This window comes from Brachyistius frenatus, unplaced genomic scaffold (genome assembly GCF_029030835.1).
Source record: "Brachyistius frenatus isolate BFR_SWC_R1_liver_20210118 unplaced genomic scaffold, ASM2903083v1 Contig_98, whole genome shotgun sequence".
Classification (NCBI taxonomy): Eukaryota; Metazoa; Chordata; class Actinopteri; family Embiotocidae; genus Brachyistius; species Brachyistius frenatus.
The window spans coordinates 1506011-1526331 of record NW_027210697.1 but is presented as its reverse complement, the minus strand read 5'-3'; the positions used below and the strand labels follow the sequence as shown (position 1 = coordinate 1526331).

General features: G+C 41.6%; 1 protein-coding gene across 1 annotated transcript; it reads left to right on the top strand.

The window, feature by feature from the left end:
* The first annotated feature begins 87 nt into the window (after positions 1-87).
* Positions 88-11398, top strand: alpl (alkaline phosphatase, biomineralization associated). Its single transcript, XM_069711277.1, has 11 exons — positions 88-250; positions 831-950; positions 2109-2224; positions 3364-3538; positions 4838-5013; positions 6056-6196; positions 6328-6397; positions 6531-6665; positions 9460-9651; positions 9755-9874; positions 10476-11398. The coding sequence occupies exons 1-11, from the start codon at positions 178-180 to the stop codon at positions 10739-10741; spliced, it is 1584 nt and encodes a 527-aa protein (XP_069567378.1). The 5' UTR covers positions 88-177; the 3' UTR covers positions 10742-11398.
* Positions 11399-20321: the final 8923 nt, after the last annotated feature.

Sequence of the window (20321 nt, the reverse complement as noted above, 5' to 3'; positions counted from 1 at the left end):
AAATAAATATTAAATGAGTATGTCAGAGTCAGCGCGTGACACACACTTAATTGATAGTGCGTGTTCTTATTTTCCTTGCAGTTGTGACACGACTGCAGACAGGCTTCCTCTGGCTTCTCAGAGTGGCATGTTATGACTGTCTAGAGTGACACGCGTCAGCCACACACAGACGACAACATGAAGGTGACAGCCCTGCTCATCGTTTGCTCCTGTCTGATCTTGGGGAGTCCGGGGAAGCCACAGTTCCCTGGTAAGTCGCTGCGTTCTTTGTTTGTGGGGCCAAAATAAATGATGTAACCTGACCAGAGGTGTCCAGCACACATGGCAGACTTCCAGAACCTGCAGGAGAAATTTTAGAACTTTTAAAGGAAGTTTATCAGAATGGACTTCCTGTTTTTTAGAAAACTGGATATTTTTTTTGCTGCTGTGTTCAATTTGGAGGCGCCTCAGGAAGTAACAAGAATTTACAGTTTACGTACTATTTTACAATCTATTCAACCTGCTGACCGGTTGGAAATATTTGTGTATTTATCATGTGTCAGCACAATTAACACACAATAACTTATTTGGTCTGAACAAGTGCCAAAAACAAGAATACTGACTTTACTATCATGGGAAAGTAAGGAAACCTCAAATATTCACTTTTGAGAAGCTGCAATCACTTATTTTTTTGGACATTTTTTGACAGTCCGGTGTCCCTGTATGATCTCATATAAGTATGGTTTTCCTCCACATTTATTACACTTCAAGCTTTTTCAACTGCCAAAACCTGCATCTGTTGATTCTGTAACTATCTCAATCTAGCCAGTCTTGTTCATTGCAATATACAGAGCAAGAGAAAGATCCAAAGTTTTGGAACATGTGGGCCCAGCGGACCCTGAAGAACGCTTTGACGCTGCAAAGTCTCAACAGAAACAAAGCAAAGAACGTCATCCTCTTCCTGGGAGATGGTAAGACACGACAACATTACTTTTTCATCCTGATTTGTGGCATAAAGGTATGAAATCTCCACAAATGCGGTGTAACTAAAGGTGTAAGTCAGCTGTTGCCGCAAAAGGATTTGAGACCCAAACTGACAGTGCAGAGCCTCAAACGCTTTAATGGCGAAGATTAAGTACGAGCTGTTGCATTTAAGCTGGGATGATATGATCCTGTAATGCAGCAGAAGATGAATGAGATGTTTTCTAACGTGAGGTGAATGAATAGCAGCAGACTAAACAAGCGCACCAGATCACTGGGCTTCTGTTTGTGCTGGGTCACTCATTGGTCACACAACATTTTTTATCCTCCATCAGGCCTCTGCTCTCTCTCTCTCACTCTCTCTCGCTCTCTCTCCCCCTGTTTGTACTACATACACGACATTCTTGCACGCTGCTGCCTTCACGGTCATGTTAGCGTAGTTACAGAATAACAGGCAACATACTTTTTCAAATTAAAATGAAAAGTTGGAACGACACAACGTGACTGTGTGACTGGAAATGGTTTCATGGTTCTATTTTATCCCAGGAAAATTACAGAATTCTGGTGAAGTCACAAGACTCTGCAGCACAATAAACGGTTTCCTCTGAAGACCTCTTAAGTGCCCTGTTGTGAAACATGCAGGGCAGGTTTCAACATTAATGTAAGCAATCAAACTACACCTGGGGCCAAACTTACTATGAACAACAAGAAGAGTGAGGTAATACGACAGTAGTCTGTCACTTACAGTTAATTTCAGGCATTCATGTTTGGAAACCGAACAACAGAAACTAATGAAAAATTAAATTCATTCAAGTCTAGCTGGTCGCAGGTTTAAAAAGTGATCGCTGCTTGCTAAGCCCTAAAACGTACAGCACACTGTTTCTCAATATTTTCTCAATATTTCTTCTTTTACTTTTAGTCAAAGAAGAATCTGTTAGTATCTGTTTTTTTGAAGTAATATGTATCTTTAGAAAATGTTTTATCTCACAGCAGCCACCTTGTTCTAATATGTCAGTGAAAACAACGAATGTTCGTGTGTTGCAAACCAATTACAGTGAATGAAACGTGTTAATGTTTGAAATGTGAAGTCTCTCTGTCCCCGCTGAGAGAAAAGCAATCCTAAAACTCAACCTGCTTTTGTTTTTTAGGGATGGGTGTTCCCACGGTGACGGCCGCTCGGATACTGAAGGGCCAGCTGAGCGGACAGAGCGGGGAAGAGACGCAGCTGGAGATGGACAAGTTCCCTTTTGTATCTTTGGCCAAGGTCTAACAACTATACAGTATGGCACAATGTAATGATCCAGCTGCATTCGTTAAAGGCTTCCTGACCAGGACTGCGACTGTAAACGAGGTCATTCAGTGTGTGACATCACACTGCGATGTGTAGACTTTACAGATTTGATAAAAAGGCAGTCGACAAAACACAAAATAGTTTTAAATTATTCGTGCTTCTTAAATCGTCAGCAGCTTATATGGCCTTATATGAAACAGTTAAATAAACGTAGAATAATGTAATGTTGCTACTGATAAACAGAATTTATTAGGATTATCCAAAGGACGCAGGGATAGGAGATCTGCTCAAAGTAAAAAAAAATAGCACACAATTCAAATGATCTCAGTGTAAAAACATGTAATCTGTATGGCACAGCTCATGCAAAATCAATGCGTCTGCAGATTTAAATAGGCCTAATTATTGAAGGTACCTGCAGTAGTTAAAGTGTGTGTAAAATGACACACGGGTTAAAAAAAAAACTAGAGACTGCAGATGCAACACACATATTCCTGCTAATGGCTGAAGGGATTTAACGAACTTTGCCCACTCTACAAAGCTGCTGTCCATCTATCATCTAGTACCTACATCATCCTGTCAGGGGGAGGGGGAGGGTGAAGCCTGTACACCCAGGACAGGTCGCCAGTCCATCACTCTCACATCTACAGCCAATTTCAGAATCACTAATTAAGCCAACACACGTCTTTGGACTGTGGGAGGAAGCTCGAGCACCGGGAGAACACTCACACAGGCACCTGGAGGTCATTCAAACTTCACATAGAAAGGTCCCAGCTAAAGTTTGTGCCAAACCAAATATAATTTGGGAATAAGTAGCCCAGATGTCCATTGATCCATGATTGAAAACAGTCCCCACAAATATCCTGCTTCTTTTTCTGTTGGTAACATCTGCTAAGCACATTAATACCCATCGATTTGGATTAAATTATATTTTTTTTATGACCCATTTAAGGGCTGAGAGCCACATGAAGTGAACGGAAGTTAGAAAAGAGTGAGAGTTGGACTGATGCATTACTGACTGTGCTGTCGGCAATCTTCTAACGCCGTCAAACATTTTTTGCCATATTGTTGCTTTACATCAGTGTAGTTAATGTCAATGCTTTGTGTCTCTGCAGACGTACAACACTAACGCCCAGGTGCCAGATAGCGCTGGCACAGCCACAGCGTACCTTTGCGGGGTGAAAGCCAACGAGGGCACAGTGGGCGTGAGTGCAGCCGCTGTCCGCTCCCAGTGTAACACCACGGTGGGCAACGAGGTCACCTCCATCCTCAAATGGGCTAAGGAAGCAGGTAGAGGGACATTAATGAAACTTAACAAAACACAAACCATTTTCACAGATTTTCTTTTTAAGCTACTTGGATGCCGAAGTCTTTTTTTTTTTTTTTAATGATAGAATTTCATGCATTTCATGTCTGAAGTAACCAAATTATGTCTGAAGATAATGCTGTGCAAATGTGAGGTGGGAATACTCACCGACGCGGCTTGATCGCTCAAAGCAATGACTTTGAAGTGTTCCTGAAAGCGATGCTCTCATTATTTTTCGTTTATTCTCCTTTTCAGCTGTTCATCCTTTTAACCAAAGTTACCCTCTGGGAAATTTATAAGTGAACTTTACTTGACCAAAAGAGTTATTTTTTGAGACAGGAGGTGACTTCTAATTACACAAAATTCTTAATCTGAGCATCATTTCTCCGTACCGCTTAATTAAAAGTTTTTTTTTTTTTTTTTAAGTTATCCCGTCAGTATGTATGAAAGCGTTTCACCTTTGGTTTATGAGTTGCTTCAGTTCAATGATAAGTTCAATGTTGTATTCATAGAGCGAGAAAGCAACAAAAAGACACTTCTCGCGCACACAGTTGTGATCAAAAGCTTGAAGGATAACTACCTTTGGTTCCCAGTGAAAGATGGGATTTTCTGTATAAATGCGCTTTTACCTTTTAAGGATACATCATGGCGGTATGCACGCTGCCTGAACACGTCCTGTGTAACCCAACACTCTAAAGACCGAACAATAAGAGGCACCGCAGAAGACAGGACAGATGTGAAAGGAATGAGTAGCAGGGTTTTTCAAAGGGCGGTGGTGGGGGTAAGCTCAGGGTGGGCGAGGATCAGGATGTGTGGGTTCAGGGGTCACGGATGATTAGAAATCCAATCATTCTTCAGGGAACATACCTGGTGGCGGCTGACCTCCTGCACAACGCAAATAGACGGAAAAGAGAACTTTTTAACGCTGGCCACTGCTGGTTTTTGCATTGATGTTTTTTTTTTCTTTTACACCCCTGTGATTTGTTGGAAGACAACTCTGTTCAAGGGGGAAAAAACGCTGGTCCATCCATTTGGTCCCTGCTGTTCCATAATACATTCCAGCTCTTGCCAAGGCTGATACAAGGCTGCAGTCTTGAGTTAGCGTAGAAGTGCCTCTTTGTGTTTCTGTGCCTCCACTGCAGCTCAGCAAGGAGACGCTGAAGACAAAGCGGGGGGGGGGGATTTTGTACTTAAAAGGGTTCAACTTATCAAGAGTCTGAATCTGTATATTAATCAGAAACTTAGCCCAAATTCAGACAGCTGCTTCTGTGTGTACTCTGCAGGCAAGTCGGTGGGAATAGTGACGACGACCCGCGTCAACCATGCGACTCCCAGCGCCGCTTACGCCCACTCTGTGGACAGAGACTGGTACTCCGACAACGAGATGCCAGCGGAAGCACTGCAGGCCGGCTGCAAGGACATCGCCAGGCAACTCTTCGAAAACATTCCCAACATTGATGTGAGTCATTGTACATTTCCTAGCAAAAAAACAAAACAAAACAAAAATCAAAACACTTCCTGGTTCCCATGACTCGGTCTAGCAATACCTTAAGGTTCACATTTAGTGTTTGCAATGGATAAAATAACCAAAAACTATGCAATATATCGCCCAGTTAATTGGTGCAGACATTTATGTCTTACTCAGAATGACCTGCCATGACTCGGTCCTCTAAAATGTCTTCAATAACGTCATCAAGTCCAAATTTTCAGTTTCTCTTTTTGTACTGTGACCAAATAACTGCACAAGAAATGACATTTGCACCGATGAAGCTGTACAGAACGATGTGAAATGCTGACAGGCTAAACATGGCGAGCGTTATAGCTCCACGCGGCAACACGAGCACGTCAGCATTGTGACGGTGTTGGCGTGCTAATTTTGGCTTTGAGTTGGAGGTGCTGCGGTGCCCAGCCTCGCAAAACTGTTGGCATGGCTGCAGGATCTTAATTAGCCTTGTGTAATGGCTCATTAAACAGCGTGAGTGATGGAAGTAAGTCTTTACATGGGAATACAACCGTCCAGATTTGCACACGTGTTAGCATTTAGTTCAAAGTACCACTGCTTAAATGTAATCTCACATAATTAGCGACCGCTTTTGTTCGGTGTTTGTCCCGTTAAACAAACAACAATTTGATGACATCACCTTAGATACGAGCATGATTACTTTTCCTTTCTTTTTTTTTTTTTTTTTTGTTGTTGTTGATTTTATGGACCTAACAATTAACAGATGGACTGTTTGCAAAAAAATGATTTTCATCTATTTTTCATACTCTAAAAGCTCTCAGAAGTTCAGTGGATTTTCAGGTGATTTGGGTTTGCTTTGACCTAAAAGATGCCCAAACAGACATTTTGTTGAAGATCTACGTTTCTATCGACGATGAACTGACCAAACAGTGAAACTGCCCCGAGAAGCCGGCTGTGATTTTACTGCTGATGTTTTTAATCGTTGCTCTTTCGTACACAGGACTTGTTTACATATTCGATTGACCTATGTGATTTTCAGGTGGTTATGGGGGGAGGAAGGAAATATATGTTCCCCAAAAACAAGCCGGATGTAGAATACCCAAATATGGCGAAGCACAACGGCACACGGAAAGACGGACGGAACCTGGTGCAGGAGTGGATTGACAAAATGACGGCTAAAGTACATTTTTACTCATCCTCTTCTTTTGCTCTTCTCGTGTCTTTGCTTCATCCTTATCTACCCAATTACATTTTCATATTTTGAAGTTAAAAGTGACTGCAACGCTGTGCTGCGCTTTACCTTTTCTACAGAATGGCCATTATGTATGGGACAAAAAGCAGCTCTTATCCCTAAACCCTGCCAACGTGGATTACTTATTGGGTGAGTCTCACTGTTATTATGAAACTCTCATTGAAGTGTAAATGAAGAGCCACAAGTGTCTGCATTTGCTTTAGGCTTCTTTTCTGCGTGTAATAACCTATTTCTCCTTGAATTACGCCTCCTGTTATTGCAGGTCTCTTCGAACCCGGGGACCTGACGTACGACTTGGAGAGGAACGTTGACACGGATCCTTCACTGACGGAGATGGTGGAGGTGGCCATCAAGATCCTGAGGAAGAACCCCAGTGGATTCTACCTGCTCGTGGAGGGTGAGTTTGTCGTCTCTTTTACGACAGCAATTGCACATTTGTCTTTCTTCTGGAGCCGGTTGGACAAAGATTTGTCTGACAGGTGTACTGAGTGACTAAACTCTTACACTCCCCCTCTTTAAAAAAAAACCCACCAAAAAACCCACCAAAATCTTGGAAGCATTTTGTTTGTTGCACGGTGAGAATAGTCCACAGTATATTTAGATTAAACAGGGATACTGAAACAGAAAAGGTACGTTTGCTGTGTTCGCACTGTTATTGCATGATTCACACCGTTTGAAACACAACGCTTTTTGCTTTTGAATTACTTTTAATCGGGCCCAGTGACGTTTAAAATTCACGGCAGAATTTTAAACGTTTTACTGTGTTAAGTCGTAGTTTTAATCAGAGATATTGCCCGTTTGAACTGTGAATTTAAGATAGGATATATGCTGTGATAATCAAGATGATTACAATTATGACTGTGTATGTTTTGGGTATCATGAGTGATGAGTGTGGTGTTTTAATTGTTTGTCCTTTGACACAGTTTTGACCTGATATTGTTACTAGGTTTATTAAAAGAATAGTGAAACTTATATTGTGGGACCGACAATAGATAGTTTAAGAAAAAGCTCAAAACTGATGCAGATTAACCAGAGATATATTTTTTTTAATCTTTTTTTTCCTTCCTTCTTGTAACTTGACTGACGACAGTTTGATTCAGTCCTGTTGTGCTGGAAGTTAATGTAGCTTCGAGCCTTGAGCAGAGATGAGGAGTGGGTGATAAGAGGCCTCTTCTTTCTAACTCCACTCCCACGTTGGTGATCAACATACTTGAACCAAATACTTTTTATGTTTTGGTTTGTGTGAAGATTAAGCAAACACCATAGAGCAGGTTACTGTAGCTTCAGAAGGTGTTAGCGGGTGTGTTTTTTTTTTTTTTCCTGTTGGACAGAGTCAGGTTGGCTGTTAATGTGCTACATACAGTACTGTGTTGGAAGGTTTTTGTATAGTCGTTCATTAACTATCTGCATTCGTGTTGTTATGTTACTCGGGTCTGATGTGACAGTTGCACACAACTAAAGTCAGTCAATGAATTTCACCTGCTGGACCAAAAAAAGAAGGAGGAAAACATGTCTCAGTTTTTGCAGTCTGCTGACAAATCTGTAGAAATAAAAATCGTAGACAGGAAAGGAAAAATTGGTTGTCATTTTTCCATTAAAACATTTTCAAAATCATTTGGTGCTTTTATAAGAAAAAACAGGAACTGAATTCAGCATTGATTTGTCTACTTTTTTCGCCACGGTAGCAGCGGGGTAGAGCTGTCTCTCAGCCTGTTGGTCGGCCCGCCACCTGGATGGATTATCATGAAATAGTGTAAAGATATTTGTGGCTCCTTGAGGATGCATCTTTTTGTGATCCTTAGTTTTCTGGGAGAATTGAAGTTAAAGTGAAGCTAATATACTCTTGGTTGTTTTCCTAAAATGTCAAAAGAGCTTCACACCTTTAAGTTACGAGTCTTTTGTTTGTGAAATCATGTCCTGTTTGTGTCGTGGTCTCGTCGACCCCGCAGCAGTTTAAAACGGAGAAAAGATGAGGGACAGTTGGGAAAGAGAGCAGGATGGCCGGTGATGAGTGAGATTGCCCTTCAGCTGGAGGACTTCACTTTCTTTTATATTGGCTACAAGAGGGGAAGGCTACTCGACTGATATGTAGTGTTCCCATGGAAACAACATTTCTCCGGGGTCTATTGAAATCATAAACCACTCGGGTCCTTCTAAACATGACTGGGTATTGGAAAACGTACTTTTCTGAACAATTTACCACTCAGCAGTTAATTTCAATAAAACATTCACTTTTACAGTGGAACAGCTACTTTTGGACTAACTAATTTAGCACAAGTTGTTACAAAATACAGTAAGAAATATATAATATTAATTTACACATTGAATAGTTAGAAAAAAAAAACTCAGCCAGTTCAAAAAGACAAACAGTTAAGGACTCAAAAGTTGAAGAGAAGTGAACAAAAAAAAAAACAAAAAAAAACCTGCATTTAATCATTGGAAATTTACAACAGGAACAGAAAAAGGAATTTGGAAATTATGCAAAAACTTACGCAATTGGAGGAGTACAGGGAATACGTTTGGAGTAAACAGGAAAGTGGAAGCAGATGAGTGAGATAAAAGCGTCTACTAAAAATAATAAGACATAAGAACACAAAAAAATAAAATAGGAAACAAACATGTAATAACTAGTGGTATTAAGAGCTGTTTATATAATTTGCTCTTTATTTTAGGCAGTTCATGTAGAATCTACTATTCTAGAAACTTTCTGCATTGTTCTGGACTCAAAATTATCATTTATTTTGACATTAAATGCCAACCTCCACAGCAAGCCTTAGCACAATATTAGATATAGTAGAAACAGGAAGTTTGTTGTTGATAACGATGATTACTCTGCAATACGACTGCTCAGCCAGGTAAAATAAAGAGGTCTGCATGCTTTAAAGTAAGTTCCTGTCAGCGTCTGAAAGCCCTGCCTCTACGTCTTTACGATGCCGGCATTGGGGAGATTAATTTGACGGTTTTAATTCGTTTTCTGAAACCAAAAATGTGACGAGCATGCCCTCTTCACGCGGTGTTTGGCCAGGGTTGCGGAGAGGAGAAACTATTGCTTGAGCTTCACGCTCGCTGTCTTCTGTCATCCTTAACAACTACGTTGGCACTTTCAGCGTGTACAAACAGATGCAGTGGAATTACACGTCATACAAACTACTACCTCTGCCTTAACTGGAGCCGTTTACCCCTTCTGCCAGGAGGTCGTATTGACCACGGACACCACGAGGGCAAGGCTAAGCAGGCTCTGCACGAAGCTGTGGAAATGGACCGAGCCATCGGCCGGGCAGATCTCATGACCAACATCCACAATACACTGACCGTAGTTACTGCTGACCACTCTCACGTGTTCAACTTCGGAGGCTACACGTTCAGAGGAAATACAATATTTGGTATGTATACACACTGTAGTGGTGCATGACTTGTAGTGCTGCATGTTGAGCTTGCAGGCAGATTTGGTTGTGATAACAACGTCTAACACTCGTCTACCGACAGGTCTGGCCCCTATGTTGAGTGATGTTGATCAGAAGCCCTTCACCTCAATTGTATATGGGAACGGTCCAGGTTACAAACTTGTCAATGGTGCGAGGGAAAACGTCTCTACTACTGACTACCGTAAGTAAACATTTGAACCACACTGGGTCAGGATATGTGTTTAGGTCGTAGACTGTATACAAAAGTTGTGGTAACTTCCGGGTCTGAAAAATGAGGCAGAAGCTTAAGCTGCGATACCACCGAGTGCCACTAGAGGTTGGCTCCAAAAGACTTTTGCTCCACAGACTCCCATTCAACTAGTGTCATAAAATTCGAAGTCAATCAAATTTCTCCACCATTTATTTCTGTTTTGTTAGCTAAAGTTACTCCTTCTCAGGAATTTTCTGGCAGTCCATCTGAAAATAATTCTGCCAGTAATGAGAAAACAAGAGCTTCAAAAATAAAATAAAAAATCTTCAAAATCCGAACATGAGGCTTCAAAACGGCCGTTCACCAACCAATGGGTGAAATCACTGCTGGTTGCCGCTTGGTTTAGATGTCAGTAAAAAATAAAATCTACTTCTTCAGTTCAGTAGTTACTTGTTTGTTACATTGGACTAAGCTGAGAGATTTTCCTGAGATGAATGCATTATTTTAGGAGGGATTCTTCCTTCAGTTCCACAGCAGCTAAACACACTAATGTCTTTTTTCACTTCTGTCCTCCGTGGCCCTTTTCTTTCAGAGAACAACAACTACCAGGCCCAGGCAGCTGTCCCTCTGAGCATGGAGACCCACGGAGGAGAGGATGTGGCTGTGTTTGCTAAAGGTCCCCTGGCTCACCTGCTGCATGGGGTCCACGAGCAGAACTACATCCCCCACGTGATGGCGTACGCAGCCTGTATCGGGCAGAACAGGGAACACTGTATGTCAACCGGCGGGACGGCCGGTTTACGCCCAGTCTTCTCGAGCATCGCCGCCCTTCTCACAATCACCCGACTTCTGTGCTGACCTTCCTGTTCATGCCCCCGTTTTAACCAGTCTTTCATTTCAAGATTCAATTTAAATTTTGTATTTCTCTTTTCACTATTTTGATTTCGGGACCACTTCTCGAGACTATTTTTTGTCTTTTTGTGACTGACAAAAACACAACTATATCCGTTTTAGTTTATTCAACCAAATATGTAAAACATCAGAAAATAATCTATCACCCTTGATGCACAAAAAAATGGTGTTGCAGAGATCATCTTGAAACCAGAGAATCTAATTGTGATTTGTCTATTGAATAGTTTTTATCAAGGGTTTTAGGACCTGTTTAATCTCTTTGCTCAATGTGAACTCTTTTGGTTTAAATAGATAGATTGAATTTCCAAATGTTTGAATTTGTTTCATATTATAAATGTGCAGTCAACAGAATCTACCTCACAGGCTTTCAAAAGAACACTTAAATTCATGGTGCGTTCACAAGGACACCCTTGAAAGAACTAAAGTTTGTGCTGAACAAGAGGCAGCTGAATGTACAATTGACAAAATAGTAAAATATACTTGGAATTGTTGTCATACATCTCGTGCACACTTGCAAAAAGCAATGAGAAAACCCACCCACCATTGTGTCCAGCAACAAGTTGTAAAATCTCTTCACCAATAAATGAAATGTTTGTTTTCTGAGTCTCTTGTTGTCATTTTTGTTGCAAATTTCCCCTAATGTTATTTTTTTTTATGAGATTTTATTTGGGTTTGATACTTTCCCCTGAAATAAAGGCACATTTATTGACATTTGACAGTTCTAAGAGCGAAGAGTTACAAAAGGAATTGACAGTTTTCCATCTACTGTGTTGTGCTGTGTGAGGAATGTGAATGGACCAAAGCCACTCATTCCTTGGCATCATGCGGTTATTGGGAAAACAGAGGACTCACGTTGGCTGAAGCATGAAAAGGGAGGTTTAGATTAAGCGAGTATGTAATGAAGTCACTTGTGCACTCTCAATATGAGCACACAAAATGGCTGCTTGAGGGCCTCGGGGACCACTTCATGCTTTTATGTGAACTTTCCTTGCTGATTAGGATTTTTCTTCTGTTGCTCTTGGCAAACTTAGAACTGTCCTGTAATCCTGTTTTATCTTTTGTATCCTATATTTAGAGATAGTGATGATTGGTATCGCATCGTGTTTCATGAATATTCGAGTGGGCTTTCAACCCCCAACTTTCCCCTCATACCCTCTGTGTGTACGTGACTCACTGTGCTTCTTATTTACCAGAATAATAAAACCTTCTGCTTTGTAAAATGATGAAACGGATGATGAAATCAGAAAAACCCTTTGGTGGGATCTTATGTGTATGGTACTTGGAATTGATTGCTTCGGCAGAGCACCGCCATTCAATCCTGAAACAACAAGGCCAGCAGCTCAGATGAAGAACAAAAAGCTGGCGACAGTTCCTGCCAGAAGTCCGTATCGTGTCTCAGCTGGAAGAAACGCTCGAGGTGGCTTCAAGACTATAATTTTCTTTGGCAAGTCACGGTGTGTAGTGAATTCATAATACACAGCCATGTTTAAGGCTGTAACCCTAGCACCGTAATTTTCTGTGTCAAGCTTCTCCCCGTTTAGCCTGACCTGTGGTTTCATATATTTTCGGCCATTTACGATTCAGTTCTTCTTTGTACAGTTCTTTAAAAAAAAAAAAAAAGAAAGAAAGAAAAAGAGACGAACTAAAAACATGGCGGCGAGCGTAGATAGGATAAAAATAACTCTTAAATCAATACCTTTCATTGATCAATATGAAAAACATTAGCAGCTATAGTCGTTTTTTCATATCAAATGATTTTTCTGATATTGACTCACCTGCTGGCGATGATCAGCCCACAGAGAATAATGACCAGACTTCATAAAGTGTATTTCAGCTGGTTCTATTTGGCTTTTATGACCTACAAGTTTTACTGCTTATGGAGACCGAACAACGCAGAGACCTACAAATTCCCAGGTCCATCATAACACAACTGGAATTGTATTGAATCTTTATTGACAAAGTATGTTTGCATACAAGGAATTTCACTCTGGGTCTATGTCTCTCAGTTTACTTTCACACATGATTTGTGCAATACTTACAGAGTTACAGAACATGCAAACAGATATACACACATAAATAAGCAGATGAAACTGTTTCTATATATTTTATACAAATAGTGCAAAGATGTAAGTGTGCATGGAGTGCTGAAATAAAGATTCGACAGTATATGCGAGCATGCTTGACAGTGTACAGCAGACTTGAGTGTCCATCGAAGCCTCTTCTTGTCCTGTTTTGTGGCCAACCAGAACCAGATCATGATGGATAGAGAGATCGAGATAGAGAACAGATGTGATGGCTGCAGTGTGAAGCTGGATCAGCAGCTGTTGAAGCAGGTTAAACTTCCTGAGCTGTCCAAGAGAAGGCTGTGCTGGAGGAGCTCCTCTTAAAGTCTACTGTCATCGGCAGCTGTTTAACCTCCTGTCTGTGTGCAGGCTCATCTGATGAACCGTCGTGTCATCTGCATATATCAGAGGTTTAACAGGCCGGTCTCCTGAGGTGCTGTCGTTGGTGTGAAGGGAGAAGAGAAGTGGGGTGAGCACACATCTCTGAAGAACAGCAATAAAACATGCTGCTTCCTGTCAGTCAGAGAGTTTATCATCTACTGACTGATCATCCACTGTTCATCTACTGATTGTTGATCTACTGTTGATCCACTGACTGTTCATCCACTGATTGTTGATCTACTGATTGTTGATCTACTGTTGATCTACTGATTGTTGATCTACTGATTGTTGATCTACTGTTGATCTACTGACTGTTGATCTACCGACTGTTGACCTACTGTTGACCTACTGGTGACGACGGGCACAGTAAGTGTGGTTGAGTTTGGAAAGCAGGACTTCTGGCGTTGGAAGCCCAGCTGAAGTCCACAAACAGAATCGTTGTGTACCCCCCTGAGGAGTCGAGGTTGATGTAGCTCAGTCTCATGCTGACCGCATCATACACTGACCTGTTTACCTGGTAGACAAACTGCAGGGAGTCCAGCAGCGTGCGGTCTGCGATGTCCTTCGGGTGGGTCAATACCAGTCTTCTTGACAACTTCACAAAAGGACCGCAGACGATGGAGCTACAGACCTGCGGTCGTTTTCAGCCCCCGTGATGGAGGGTGTCTTTGGGATCGGGGTGTGTTTGAAGCGGGAGGGGACTTCACGTAGCTCCAGGGGTTTAGTGGAGATCAGGGTGAAGACAGGAGGGTGAAGTAGAGAGTGCTTCTGTTGTGCTTGTACTTGCTGGATGTTCAAAAGGGAAACTGTCTTCTAGCATATATTTGCAGAACAATGACAATAATATGTTGTTATTACAGTTTGTTACCCGATCAGCCTAACGTGACCATCGTTAAGCTGAATTAATGAATTGCACCCAGAATGTCATTTGTTGTGATAAAGTAGGCACCCCCTGAATAAAATCAGACTAAAGATTCACACACTAGCCTCTACCTCTAGCTTCCTCGGGGACCTCAAATGACTCACTGAGCTCTTTTTCTCTCTCTCTCTCTCTTTCAACTGTCTATGCACTTATATAGCACCATTATATCTCACTGCCTTCATGCTTTCTCTCTCCCATTGTCTGTTGCCTTTCTATTCAGTTCCCTCGCTCGCATAGTTTGTGTGCTTTCTTTTGCGGATGTCCCCGGCCATGGACCATGTCTCTGGTCTGCGATTACAAGCCCCGCCGACAGTTCGTGTCTGTTCTCTCTCTGCTCTCACCTCACACTAACCGGTCGAGGCAGACGGCCGCCCCGCCTCTGAGCCTGGTTCTGTCTGAGGTTTCTTCCTGTTAAAATGGGAGTTTTTCCTTCATACTGACGGAGGTTTTTCTCCCTTAAAGGGGATGTTTTTTTTTCTCCCAGACGCTCACGTGGGAATTGTTGGATTCTGTTGTATAGTGTTGTGAAGATCTGTTTTAAGGACTTTACTGTGTTAAGTGCCCTGAAATATCCTGTTGTGTTGTGATTTGGCGCTATATGAATAGAGCTCAATCGAATAGAATAGATTCAACTAACTTTGTTGTTTTAACCTGACTAAACTGTGTCGGCGACAGTTGTCTGCTTGATGTTACATCATCGGAACATTGGCCTAAAATACTGCAGACGTACAGTGTTGTCAATGTGAAGTGTTACTTGTGCGCTTATATCACTTATGGGTTTTGTTGGACTTGGGCTCCTGCTAGTACAAAGCCAAAATGTGTCAGCCCCCAGTCCTGCGTGTTCTTTAATGAGGCAATAGGAGAAGATGTCAGGCTTCAAGATATGTATTTAACAGCAGCAGAATAACCAGTTTACAGAGCTCTGGGTCCAGACTATGTTTCCCTGACCGCAACAGAGTATGTGTCAGTTCACGAAGTCTGACCTCCTGACTTTCCCTCACCCAGTCTTCTTATAGTCCAGACACCAAAAAGTCATGTGTATTGATGTGTCCTTTGTTGGTTGGTGGAGGTGGTGGTTGTCTTCCTTCACACCCTGTAGTCCTCCAGACATCTGTCTGTTCCTGTTTATGCCTCAAAGAACAACAGTATATTGCAGACCTCTCCTTGTGACCTTTTGGTTTGGCACAGTACTTTCACTCTCATTCACATATTCACAACCACACCCTGTTGTCTACACCTTCATTCACCACCTTTCGTCTACACCTTCATTCACAACCTTTCGTCTACACCTTCATTCACAACCACACCCTGTTGTCTACACCTTCATTCACAAACACAGCCTTTCGTCTACCCCTTAGGATTAATAGTTGATAATACGACCTATATATAAGTAATATGATATGGCATACATATATGTTGTATTATTGTAAACATAACCTAGCACAGAATCGCACAGTTTCTGCAACCGCGGTAGAAATATATCCAAAGATCTTTATAGACTACACTTGAAAATGGTTTGCAAATATGTAAAACATGTGTACATAGTGCTATGTTCTTTTATACATTAATGCCACTGGGCCATTCATTACAAACTTGTGGTGCAGCTGTAAATTGTTCAAAACCACAGAACTTTATATTTAATTCTAAGAATTTACAGTTTGTGAAGTTGACAAATACGTCTGGGGAAAACTTTGCAGAAATGTCAATAAAATGTACACAAATGTAGCTGCAACAAAGTCATATCATTCACGATTTATTTTTTTAAATCTAAGAGGCTACATTTAATTCAACTCACACTTTATGAATATGAAAAACCTCTTTCAGATATCGGTGTGATCTCTGTCCTCGCTGACCTTCGTTTTAGTCAAGATGTAAAAAAAAAATCGCTTGCATGGAGCCTCAGAGATTTCCCTGCGCCGCGTCTCGATCTAATAGAAAACCCCGAAAATGTTCTGCTGCAGATAGAGATCTTGATTCATCCTGAAAAGTTCTGTCTGTGTCATCAAAGTGTCACTCGCCTTGAAACGACTGACATGAAATCGCTCATCAAAGACCTCACCTCAATCACGCTGAATAGAGTGCTGCGACAGCTCGATGCTTTCCATTTCACCCCCGATGTTCTCTGTCTGTCTCCCCGTCTTTGATTCGGTCACTTTTACTTTGACTTATGATGTTTTATATCAATCAATCTCCCCGCCTCTGTATAAGGAACCCTGTCTCCAATCTGTGTCATGATCTGTAGAACTTGGATTCCCTGCGAGCATGGCTGAATAATAATAATAATAAAAAAAAAAGGAGTGTGTTGGGGATTCAGAGGCTCAGACAGATCAAACTAAGAAAGCAAGGCGAGGCTGACAGCTACGGGGCAGCTGTATAAAAGAAGCAGTGAGGCTGCAAGAAGATGCTAATTCTCCCCTTTTCAAAGCAGCGATCTTTCTCAGGGCAAAAATGAGGTTGATGACCCCGCTCCCTTTGGTGATCTAATTCAGCTGAGTGCATTTCATAAAACCAACAATGATCCACAACCTAATTCGCTACTGCAAACTACCTACTCATAAATGCAAAGAAGCGAGTTTGGTATTTACTTCCTCACCAAATTGTGATGAATTTGGATCTAACGTTGTGTATTCATGAGGATTTCACAGAGGTAATTACACTTGCTAATTCTTTGGATGCTATGCCGACTGTACTCCACATTTTCTTGCACATTTCTGAATTTGTTCATAATCTGTCCCTTATCCGTTCCTACAGGGAAGAGGTGAACATATCCTAACACGTCTTTCTCTACACCCTCACCGCTTCCATCGCTCCTCTGAGGGCAGCGACCATATGGGCTAATCCCTCTGCAGCTAATGAGGGCAGAAAGAATCAGGTCTAGGCCATGACTTCTGCACACATTTCCATTTGGTTTCTCCAATTCTCCCCCCATATAGCTGCAAAAGTCATGAATATAAGGGTTTAACCCCCCCCCCCCAAAAAAAAAAAAAATGTGCAGGGAAGGCAGCCTTCAGGAAATGAGGGAACTTGAGCGTGAGACCATAGTGGTCAATTTTATGGAAGAAAAAAATTTGCAATAAAGTCAGGAAGTGGTTTGTGCAGCAGATTTACATACACATGGCACCGTGCTTTAATCTCTAAGATTAAATCTAAGATTTAAGTTCTTTCAAAGTAACATTATCCATAATGGATATCATTAAACATTGCATTATACATGAATGTTTTATGTCGGTGGCTGGTCTCTCTCTTCTGGAGGTATTTAATCCAAAAAAGCCCCTATTCTTTGGCTAGTTGTCCTGCTGGGAAATAAATAATTGAGCGAGCCACCGTCAGTGATTATACAGTAGATTTCCACTTTTTTAAACATTGAGACTGACCTCCTGCCTGAGAATCCTTGTTTATGTTGTCTGTGTGGCAGCCAAATCCTTTCCCCCCGATGTGCTCACTAACTGCAGCCATTCATAAAGTAACACTTTCATTTTTTGCCCTGCTGTCTCTTATCAAACGGTCACAGCCTGTGCAAAGTCAGTCTCCCATTCACTGTCGATGAAACAAGTTGAGAGACAGTCGATTGATGGCAGCACGGACTGTCTGGAAACTCTCCACGTATATAAATACCAGGATTAAAAAAGAACATGTCTTCTGCTTTTACCTTTTCCTGGATTTTTGAGAAAAGCAGTACATTTTGGGTTGAAAGGCTTTGGATTTTGACCTGAGTGGGTGAGTGTAGACATCTCTTTCAATTGTTCACTATAAGGCAGTGGTTCTCAAGTTGTGCGTCGTGACTCAAATGTGGGTGGTGAGGCCATTTTGATTGGGTCACAGATGTGCACGTGGAAAAAAAAACCAAACACATATATTTGGGAGTTTACAGAATTTGGGCGGGACAGTGTTTAGCATTGTCGCCTCGCAGTGAAAAGATTCTGGGTTCGAATCCGGGCCCGGGCCTTTCTGTGTTGAGTCTGCATGTTCTCCCTGTGCCTGCGTGGGCTCTCTCCGGGTGCTCCGGCTTCCTCCCACCGTCCAATAAAAACATGCGTCTCAGGTTAATTGGTGGTTCTACAAATTGCCCTTAGGTGTGAATGAGAGCGCGGATGGTCTTTGTTTCCGTGTGTCTCTCTGTGTCGGCCCTGTGATGGACTGGCGACCCGTCCAGGGCGGACCCTGCCCTCGCCCAAAGTGAGCTGGGTTAGGCTCCAACCCCCCCGTGACCCTGTTCAGGATAAAGCGGGTATAGATAATGGATGGATGGATGACAAAGGTTTCCCATGACACAGTGCATGCTCTAGCTGTTTGCTGCAGATGTCAGTTGGCTAACAACCAAAACAACATTTCACATCAGTAGTTCGCTCTCCTTCGAGCAATTCTAGCTCTGGTGCCGTTAAGAAATGTCTGCCTTATTTTAAATTCAAGATGAGTCTGATATTTTATTTCATCGAGGTTTTTTTTTTTTGCCATTTTTGCACTTTTGTTGCAATATTTCTTTGAGTTCTTTATTTCTTTATGTATGAGTATTTCTTTATCATATATATTAAAAACAGCTTCACAGTAGCAGTAGAAGTATTGTTCTGACGTCTCAAACAATCATCTGATGGAATTTGTGACGTCGTCTACTTCCAGGGAAATGTTTTGTGGGCCTCTTTTAACCGTTATGACCCTGAATGTATCTATTGGGTTGTGTATTTCCCATACAAGCTTTTACCAAGCATTAGACGGTTTAGGTAGAGTTGATGAAAACTGTGTGACTACAGTGGAGATTGAGGGTCCGCATTCTGTGTCCTACTGATGTTTTTCATTCATTTCACCGTAAGTTGTCTCACATTAAATATAACTTAACCATTGTGGTAGCCCTTTAGAAAATGAAGGGAGGACGAGAGACAGAACAGAGAGAATACAGTAAATATTCATCATCCCCGAAGGACCTTTTGCTGTGCAGCAGTGAGGCAATACAAAACAATCCTGCGAATACAGAAATAAAAATGATAAAAACGTCTGAAAAATAACAAAAGGAACTGGAAAAAACCCAGATAAAAACACTCATAAAGGGATGTATAGGAATACCAAAGCTGTAATATGACTGCAGGAATCTTAATGCGTCCACGTCTAATGAAAAACACATGTTCAAAAGAAGTCTTTGAGGAATATCCATTTACACCAACCTCTCTCCCTCATCTGATATCTTGAACTGGATTTTATTTATATGCTGAGAAGGTTTTTGGCTAAAGTCTTCCCTGATTAAGCAAGTTTATGAGCAGATGTACAATTGGCAAAGATTTAATTGTCTGTTCCTGTTTTCAAGATGCTCCCAACAGTTTCTATTTGACATTGCAATTTTGAAATTTCCTCAGATAGGGAACTGATGAAAAAAACTGTTGAACGCAAAGTTTGTCATGAAACTAAGTGGAACAAGGAGTCAAAAAGAGCAGCCTGCCCCTTAAACACTGACAAGTCTGGTAAGAACTAACAAACACTCTGTCCTTAAGGAAGCTATTAAGTGTACTTATGGTTTCAGATGTTTTATTTTCAAATTCAAAGACAGGTTTATTGCTGTGGCATCTTTCAACAACCACACAATACAAAGTGCTTTACATAAGATATTGAGACACGATTAAAAAGAGACACAAGTCCATATAAAAAGACGCAGAACTGCTGGAACTTTTGTTTCAAATTGAACTGCTCGGCTTGTATTCTTCATCTCTGCACCGGCTTTCGCTTCTCTTACGTTTCCTGAGAGCAGAGCTTTGAAACGAAGCAGAGCTGATCTCTTTTGTAGTCTCCTGGCTCCCACATATCCCCTCTGCCCTCTCCTTTTAGTCCTCCATCACCTCCCTCCACCCACCAGCTTGACTCTCCTCCACAGCTGCATGAATAAGTTGATTGTGTATGCGTACGTAGCGCTGTACCTTGAAAAACCCAGTAGGAGTCAGGACGCCGGGTTAACCTTTAATGAGCTTCTTATGCCAGAAAGCGGTAACTGCTATTGATGAAGGAGGAACGAAAGATAGAAATCTGAGATAGCTGTATTCGAGGTCCGGGAACATTTGCGATTGCAGATCGGCCGATAGATCCTGTTCACAACACCGGACTGGAGATTTCCACTGAATTCACCAAGGATATTACTATTCTTCAGCATACCGCATCAGTACATTAGAGTGGCAGGCAC

Excerpts from the sequence above, each read along its gene's own strand:
- alpl (XM_069711277.1), top strand. The coding sequence starts at position 178 with ATGAAGGTGACAGCCCTGCTCATCGTTTGCTCCTGTCTGATCTTGGGG. Across the intron at positions 951-2,108 it reads CATCCTCTTCCTGGGAGATG|GGATGGGTGTTCCCACGGTG; the intron begins GTAAGACACGAC and ends TTTGTTTTTTAG. Across the intron at positions 2,225-3,363 it reads CTTTTGTATCTTTGGCCAAG|ACGTACAACACTAACGCCCA; the intron begins GTCTAACAACTA and ends GTGTCTCTGCAG.